This window comes from Mesocricetus auratus, unplaced genomic scaffold, assembly GCF_017639785.1.
Source record: "Mesocricetus auratus isolate SY011 unplaced genomic scaffold, BCM_Maur_2.0 Super-Scaffold_100026, whole genome shotgun sequence".
Classification (NCBI taxonomy): Eukaryota; Metazoa; Chordata; class Mammalia; order Rodentia; family Cricetidae; genus Mesocricetus; species Mesocricetus auratus.
Window position 1 is genome coordinate 6698520 of NW_024429207.1, and position 8488 is coordinate 6707007.

General features: G+C 46.9%; 1 protein-coding gene and 1 long non-coding RNA gene across 4 annotated transcripts in view; one reads left to right on the top strand and one right to left on the bottom strand.

The window, feature by feature from the left end:
- LOC110340304 overlaps positions 1-1246 on the bottom strand; it is a 26450-nt gene extending 25204 nt beyond the window's left edge. For both annotated transcript variants that reach the window (XR_005871150.1, XR_005871149.1), the window contains exon 1: positions 1119-1246. This is a non-coding gene — a long non-coding RNA (uncharacterized LOC110340304). The remainder of the gene's footprint in view (positions 1-1118) is intronic.
- LOC110340328 (CDKN2A interacting protein) lies at positions 661-5671 on the top strand. Of its 2 annotated transcripts, none has more exons than XM_040731811.1 (3): positions 661-1351; positions 1827-1926; positions 2814-2852. In XM_040731811.1, the coding sequence occupies exons 1-3, from the start codon at positions 1095-1097 to the stop codon at positions 2820-2822; spliced, it is 366 nt and encodes a 121-aa protein (XP_040587745.1). In that variant the 5' UTR covers positions 661-1094; the 3' UTR covers positions 2823-2852. The 2 variants fall into 2 exon arrangements, with proteins under 2 accessions (XP_040587745.1, XP_040587744.1); XM_040731810.1 differs by having other exon boundaries at positions 683-1351; positions 1827-1957; positions 2814-5671.
- Positions 5672-8488: the final 2817 nt, after the last annotated feature.

The window sequence follows — 8488 nt, forward strand, 5'->3', positions numbered from 1 at the left end:
CCCACACAGCACTCTAAATCTCCTGTCCCTTCAGCTCCAGGACCTCCATTGCCCTCTTGCCTCCAAGGGCATCAGGCACGCACAAGATGAACAGTCATAATACATGCAAGCAAAACATCCACACTCATAAATTAGAAAAAAACGCAAAAGCACGGTTGCCCGGAGGGAGGCCGGGCGGACGCCCAACTGGCGTTAACAATTCATTTCCACAAAGAATGCAGCCACAGGACCTGTTGGCACGGGGTTATTTGCAGTTTCTGGATCAAAAAACGTTAAAGGAAGCGGGTATTGTCTGGGTGGACCCCGGAACCTGGGAAACCGCGGAAACCAAGCCCAGAGCCTGCGGCGCAAGCGCAAGGCCCGGCTTCAAAGACCGCTCGAGGAGGCGCTTGGGCTGGTGGCTTTGGAAAGTCACACACCGGCTTGTTATTTCCTAAGGTCCCGACCCCGCAGGCATCCCCGCGTCCCCGCACGCCCCGAGGCTCGGCCCACCCGGGCCTCGGAACCCTGGGTCCGGTTTCCCCCGCACGCAGCAGCCCCGCCAGCTTTTGTTTATTTTGGCCGCGCGCGCCGGGCGAGCGTCTGAAGGGCGGGGCCACGACGCCCCGCCCACTGCCGCCCCGCCCCGCGCGGACTCAGAGCGCGGCGTCACAAAGCGCCGCCGGAACGCCGAGGCCGCCGCGCCAGGCGCCGCGCGCCCTCTCAGGGTGGCGGGAGGCTTCCCCTCAGTCGCCTCCAGCCCCGCCTCGGCCGGCCCGGCGCGCCCTCTCCCTGAGGTGGGCGCAACCGCTGAGTCGCGCGCGTCGCGGCGCCGCAAGGCATCCTGGGAGGACGGGCCCGCGCCGGAAGGGCGCGTGAGCGCGCGGCGGCGACGAGGTTATAAAAAGGGAGCGGGCCCGCGTCCGCCGGAAGTGGGCGGTTCGTCGGCGCTGTTGTTTGGGGTTTCGGGGCTGCCGGAGGGGCGTTCTCCGGGCGAGCCGCCGGTGCAGGCCGCGCTGACAGGGCCGCCCGCCCTCCCCCCCGCCGCCACTCGGCCGCCCTTGGCTCCGTGCGCTCGCCCTCGGCGCTCGCCTCGCCCCGCAGGCAGGCCCAACATGGCGCAGGAGGTGTCGGAGTACCTGAGCCAGAACCCGCGAGTGGCCGCCTGGGTGGAGACGCTGCGCTGCGAGGGCGAGACGGACAAACACTGGCGCCACCGCCGCGAGTTCCTGCTCCGCAATGCCGGGGACCTGGTCCCCGCCACGCCCGGGGAAGCTGCGGCCGACGCGGAGAGTGGGAGCCGCCACCGGCAACTCCAGCAGCTCGTCTCCTTCTCCATGGCCTGGGCCAACCACGTCTTCCTAGGGTGCCGGTGAGTGAGCCGGCGGCGGCTCGCCCCCGCGCCCCCTGCGGCTGCCCGACGAGCGCTCGCTCGCGGGGAACCGGGGCGGCGCGGGAAGCGGGGGGCGCTGTCCCCGGCGGCGCCGAACTGACCGTTGGCGGGGCCCGGGGTGCTGGGGTGAGCCCGGCGGCTGGGGTGGGTGACGATCCGCGGGGTCAGCCGTCGGGGGCCCGGGGTGCTGGGGTGGGCGACGATCCCCGGGGGCAGCCCTCCGTTTTAAGCGTTGCCGAGCGCAGACCTGCCTCCCCGAGCCCCACGGGCTCTGGCGGCATCTCAGGGGACAGAGTTGTCCCCGCGCGCGGCTGGTACCGTTTGACTGCCGCCGGGAAACGCTTTTTCCCCGGCCCCGCCCCCCCCCCCCCCGCACCTCCAACGCCGCCACCGGGCGTGTCGACAAACACTCCTTGAAAGCGACTTTTTTTTTTCTTTTGCTTCTCTTTTTCAGGTACCCTCAAAAGGTTATGGATAAAATTCTTAGTATGGCTGAAGGCATCAAAGTGACAGATGCTCCCATCCATACCACACGAGACGAACTGGTTGCCAAGGTGAAGAAAAGAGGGATATCGAGTAGCAATGGTTAGCAGATCATAGATGTGACCATACTTAGGAGTTTAGAAAATAAGCTTGCTATCGTTAGGGATTGCTGTCGTTACTAATTTTTAACAAGCCAGAATTTGTGTGATGTATTAATCTAATTGTCATGATAAAGCTAAAATGTGTGTCTGTCTTGTTTTCACTGTTGAATTTGTTAGTTTCCTTTGACTGCTTTAGATTTCGAAGTTCAATGTCTGATGCTGTTAACTTAATATTAGAAATTAATCATGTTAATGCTGTTTTAAGATACTCATGAAGTTATTCCATATTTTAAAAGAAACTACTAGTCCCGAAATGTTTTTCTTTTTGTCCTTTTATTTTTGTTTTATTTATTTATTTATTTTGGTTTCTATCCCGGCAGTGGTGGCGCATACCTTTAATTCCAGCACTGGGGAGGCAGAGGCAGGCGGATCTCTGTGAGTTCAAAGCCAGCCTAATCTACAGAGTGAGTTCCAGGACAGGCTCCAAAGCTAAACAGAAGCCCTGTCTTGAAGGAGAAAAAAAAAGATGGGATTTCTCTATGTAACAGCCCTGGCTGTCCTGGAACTCAACTTTAGACCACGATGGTCTCAAACTCAGAGATTCAACTGGCTCTGCCTCCCCAGTGCTGGGATTACAGGTGTGCACCACCACTGCCGAAACAGGGTTTCTCTGTAGCTTTGGAGGCTGTCCTGGAACTTGCTCTGTAGACCAGGCTGGCCTCAAACTCACAGATCCTCCTGCCTCTGCCTCCCCAGTGCTGGAAGTAAAGTCGTGCACCACCAGCTGTCTTTGTGCTTTCTTAATGTTGATGTATGTGGGTCTCCTAGTGAAATACCTGTGTTTTTCTTCTTTCTAGAAGGGATAGAAGAGCCATCCAAAAAACGAGTCATAGAAGGAAAAAACAATTCTTCAGTTGAGCGAGATCATGGAAAGAAATCTGCCAAAACAGATCGTTCCTCGGCTCAGCAGGAAAGCAGTTCAGCATCCACTGGGTCATCCACCAAGTCAGAGAGTAGTGGGGCCTCAGCTAGGAGCAGCTCTGGTGTCTCTAATCAGAGTGGCTCCACCAGTGAAGGAGATAGATCTGTGTGCAGCCAAAGCAGCAGCAATTCCTCTCAGGTAACAACAGCAGGGGCTGGAAAAGCTTCTGACCCAGAAGCTCCAGATAAACATGGCTCAGCATCGTTTGTTTCTTCGTTGTTGAAATCCAGTATGAATAGTCATGTGACCCAATCCACTGATTCCAGACAGCAGAGTGGATCACCTAAAAAGAGTGTTTTGGAAGGTTCCTCAGTCTTAGCTTCTCAGAGCAGCTCAGAGATTGAGGTGCCCTTGTTGGGTTCCTCTGGAAGTTCAGAAGTAGAGTTGCCATTACTGTCTTCTAAGTCTAGTCCAGAGACAGCTTCAAGTGGGTTAACATCCAAAACTAGTTCAGAGGCAAATGTGTCATCCTCAGTTCCTAAAAACAGTTCTGCATCAGGCACCTCTTTACTAACTCCCAAGAGCAGTTCAACCAATTCTTCCCTACTGACTTCCAAAAGCACGTCTCAGGTAGCTGCATCACTGTTAGCTTCCAAAAGCAGCTCCCAGAGCAGTGGTTCTGTAGCTTCCAAAAGTGCTTCCTTAGCAAGCATGTCTCAGCTAGCTTCTAAGAGTAGCTCTCAGAGTAGCACTTCACAGTTGCCTTCTAAAAGTACCTCACAGGCCAGTGAGAGTTCTGTCAAATTCTCTTGTCGGAAGTTAACCAATGAAGATGTAAAACAGAAGCAACCTTTCTTCAACAGACTGTATAAAACAGTGGCCTGGAAGTTGGTAGCTGTTGGTGGCTTTAGCCCCAATGTGAATCATGGAGAGCTGCTGAATGCAGCGATTGAAGCTCTGAAAGCAACACTGGATGTGTTTTTTGTCCCATTGAAAGAACTGGCAGATCTGCCTCAAAATAAGAGCTCTCAAGAAAGTATTGTTTGTGAGTTGAGGTGTAAGTCAGTGTATTTGGGCACTGGCTGTGGAAAGAGCAAAGAGAATGCAAAGGCAGTAGCATCGAGAGAAGCACTGAAATTGTTTCTCAAGAAGAAGGTGGTGGTAAAGATATGCAAAAGGAAGTACAGAGGCAGTGAGGTGGAGGATCTAGTGCTCCTTGATGAAGAGTCGAGACCTGTGAACTTACCTCCAGCCTTGAAACATCCTCAAGAGTTACTGTAATGTCTCCACGTTACCGCTTCATCCAGGATCTGCTGTTGGAAGAGAAAAACTGGCTTTTATATAATATAAAACACTGGCTTTCACAGATTTTGTATTGCTTTTTTCCAGTTTTGCAGAAAATTAAATTCTAGTTCTCTTCATTAAAGTAGAAGTTGTAAATGATTTATGAATGACAGTACCTATTAAAAGGTATACATTGACAGCATACCAGTGTGCTGTTTTATTTGCTGAAGAAAATATTGTCTTCTATTTTTAATGACGCATTAGGTACGATGTATAGTTCTGTAGAATCTTTAAATTTTTGTATTACTTCCGATTTGGTGGAAATGTATTAACTTGTCTACCATGCTTTTTTGTTTTCCTCTAACTTGACTAAATCCCATCAAAGGAAAGGGGACCACAGTATTTGAATATGTGAAAAATCTATGAAACAAAGTTTTAAGAATGTTGCTCATAATGTTGAACATCTGTTAAAGAATAAGAGTGGTTGTCTCAAACTATTTTCATGATAAGTTGTAAACTTTTTTTTTTAAGATACAAAGCAGTATAAAGTACTTATTGTTATTTTACTCTGGAGTTGTTTAAAATTCGCCATGATTTTGACTGCTGCTGATTCTTAAGCAGGTTAATTTATGTTTTGAGATGAAATGCAATTTACAATTTCTTAAAACATAAATGTGGGTTTCTATATTAAGCATATTTTGTGACTACTAATATTAACAGATTGATTTGTTTAGATATTAAATGCTTTAAGCTATTTTACCTTTTCAAGAAGTTGTGTTTTTTTTCCCCTGCCCTGAAGTCATAACCCAGTCTTAAACAATTTGGCTTCTCACAACTATTCATAGTAAACTACAACCAAGTAGTTTTCCTAGTAATGCACATGTTTTTATGGATAGGGAAGTCAAAGTTTATATCTAGAACCAGGTGGTTTTTGTATTTGCAGATGTCAGAAGAATGTGGAGAAGACTAGAGAGCCATGGTCAGTTCTTTAAAGGTTGTGTTCATGTGAATTGCATCTGTTGTAACGAAGTAGAATCTTGCTTGTGTCTTAGGTGATTCTAAGTAGGATTTATTTTTAAAGTCTGGTCTAAGGTATTTGATTATCCTAGTGGCCTTTGGCTTTCTAGGTGATAATGTACAGAAAAGGTGTCTCATAGTCCCCAGCTGTATTGGAATTGGAGGGTTGAAAATAAGCACAATTCAGTATGTAAAAATTATTTTGTAGTTTAGAAATAACAAAGATGTTTAGTTTCCTGTGCTTGAACTGAAATAATCAGGGATGTTTGTATTTTGCCAGATAACCTTTTTTAAATTGTTTTTTTGAGGATGGCTCATTGGATATCAGGGCACAATCTATAGTCTGTAAGTGGGCTAACTTTATATATTGTGGGGAGCAATAGCATAAGTAAATTGTAAAAACATCTTCAAGTTTCTTCTGTGCTGTATTTTGTGAACCAATGCTTACCAGAAAAGTGAGCCAAACATTAGAATAAATACATTTCTGAAATACATCTGATTAGATGATTTGGTAATTTCCTAATTATAAACACTATTATATTGAAATTTTTTAAATTACAGTACGCTTTTGACATGGAAGAGTCTGCTCTCATAGGCTCATAATTCCAACGACTTGGAGCTTTATAGAGAAGTTTTTAGCCCTATCTGAAAGTAAAAAGTAAAAAGATCCTGGTGACACACACCTTTAATCTCAACATTCAGGAGGCAGAGGCCAGCCTGGTCTACAGAGTGAGTACTCGGACAGCCAGGGTTACAAAGAAACCTGCCTAGAAGCTCCCCACTCCCACCCCCAGAAAGGTAGGTGATATAGAATGCTTATTTGGTATTTGAAGAAGGCCCTAAGTTGAATTTGTAGTACCTCAAATAAAAGTAGTTGAAAACTTGATAATATATTTTCTTGGTGTTTGAGAAGGTAGGTATGTTATGTCCTGGCTGGTGTTGAACTTGCAAAGTAACTCTTTCTGCTTCCTTGGTGCTACAGATGTGTGTGGCCACTCACATGGTTATATTATTTACAACATATGTATGCTCTTGACAAAACTAGAAAGATGCCTGTGGCTGTGGAGTTGGCTCTGAGTAGAAAGAACAGTTGGCTGCTTCCATGTAAACACTGGTGGCAGTGCTGGCTCATCTGTGATTGCAGCACCGGGAAAGCAGAGATGGGATCCCAGGGAGCTGTAGGCTCAGCCAGAGACCCTGCCTCAGTTTGTAAGGTGGAGGGGCCACTGAGGAAGACGAGATCAACTTGACTTCTGCATGCATACACATGCAAAGAAACATTGAAGATCTTTGGTTACAGTTTGTAGCTTCCCCCAGTACAGCTGAACAAATTGCCAAGGACACATGATTGTTAAAATGCTATGTTGCACTGTGTATTCTTTAACAATTAAATACACCTGTTTTGGCTTCAAATGTGACATGGCCTTGGTCATTTGCATGGGGAGGTGGGGCTGCAGTGGAACCTCTTTCTAAAGGACAGATCCTTACTGGAGGACATGAGTCATTGGAGATGAGCCTTGAAGTCTAGTATGTCAGCCCCATTTCCTTTGAGACAGTCTTACTCTTAACACTAAGTGACTTGGAATTTGATACGTAGACTAGGCTGGCTTCTCTTCATGTCCTGTTTCTTCCTGGTTAGATACAGTGTGATTTGCTGTCCCATGCCCTTCCACTATGCTTCCCTGCCTTGGTGGGCTGTGTCCCCTAGAGCTATAAGCCAAAATAAACACTCTAGCTGTTTCTTGTTAGGTGTTTGGTCATGGCAATGACAAAGGCAGCTGATACTACACCCTAGGCATTTAAAAAAAAACTGAATGGCTAAATTTAGAATTGTATTGCAAAGATCCTAAAGTTGTTAGAGAGTAAGATAGCAGATTTCACTACAAATTCTGTAATTTTAAAATAATTGCTTTTGCAATTTCCTTTTGTTTCAACATCTTAATGATAAGTAATTTATTAATTAGGTTTTTATTTGAAACTAAAGTACAAAGGGTATTTTATATATCATTTAGTTTTGATGGATTTGCAAATCACCACTGAAGAGCTCAGCATTTTTAAACTTGTGTAACACAAACCTGCCCAGCACAGCCACTTCTTAAGTGCCCTTTTAAGTTGTGCTCCTTGGTTGCAAACTACAAATGGCTAATTGTTGCATTTGATTGTGTGTGTGTAGGTTGTGTGAATCTGTCTTCTGCCATGTTGGTCCCAGGATAGAAGTTAGCTCATCAGACTTGCTGGCACTAACCTTTAGCCACTGAACCTCCTGAAAACTTCTTGTCAACCCCAGATAAGTAATCCCAACAGCACGACAGCTGCAAACATTGCCGTTTGCTTTCTCAAGGTAGCATGGCTTTAGCAAAGGTGACAACTTGAATTCTTAGCCGTGTCACTGGAGACCACTTACTCATCCCTTGAAGTTGACAGTGGATCATTGGACCACAGAAAGCCTATCCACACACTGTGATGGTAATTTCACTTGAGACCGTGTGCGGGGTATAGATAGGTTGTAGTAGGGTTAGCCACTGAGAGGCAAGCACCTTTAGGGGCTAACTACTCTTTTCTTTTTATAAGACAAGGTCTCGCCCTGTAGCCCTGGCTAGTCTGGTTCTGTGTAACCTACGCTGGCCTCAAACTCTGTCCCCACCGGCTCAGCATCCTGAGTGCTTGATTTATAGGTGTATTCCTTATGCCTCTAACTTTTATGTTCATGGGTTCTTTATTTTAAACTTTTTTTTTTTTAATTGTGTATACAGCCTTCTGTCTACAGGCCAGCAAAGGGCACCAGATCTCATTCAAGGTGGTTGTGAGCCACCATGTGGTTGCCGGGAATTGAACTCAGGACCTCTGGAAGAACAGTCAGTGCTCTTAACCGCTGAGCCATCTCTCCAACCCTTTTAGTTAAACTTTTAAAATGCAAGATGCATGTGCACTCAGTTCCTGTCTTCCCCCTTACTCTTTCACGTGTGTGCTCCACGGTCTTGAGGCGTACACGACACACCCAGCAGCTCTGCCTTCTTTGACTTTTGTACTCACAGTTTGAACGTATTGCATCAGATTATAGTGGGGATAGTTCAAAGTTCTCATTGCTTCAAGGGTTAGGCCTTAACCATGAAAAGATGCATGTTGGGCAGGCCAATAAAGAATGCTCAGGGTCGAAACGTGGCTGCTGAGACTTCAACCAGTTTCTGTCTTATCCCACACAAAGAGGATCACTAAAGCCACTCGCCTACTCCAGGTTTTGAGTTTCCCGTCTCACATTCTTTCCCAGATCCCCCAATTATGCTCCCAAAAGAAAACTAGTCAAAAATG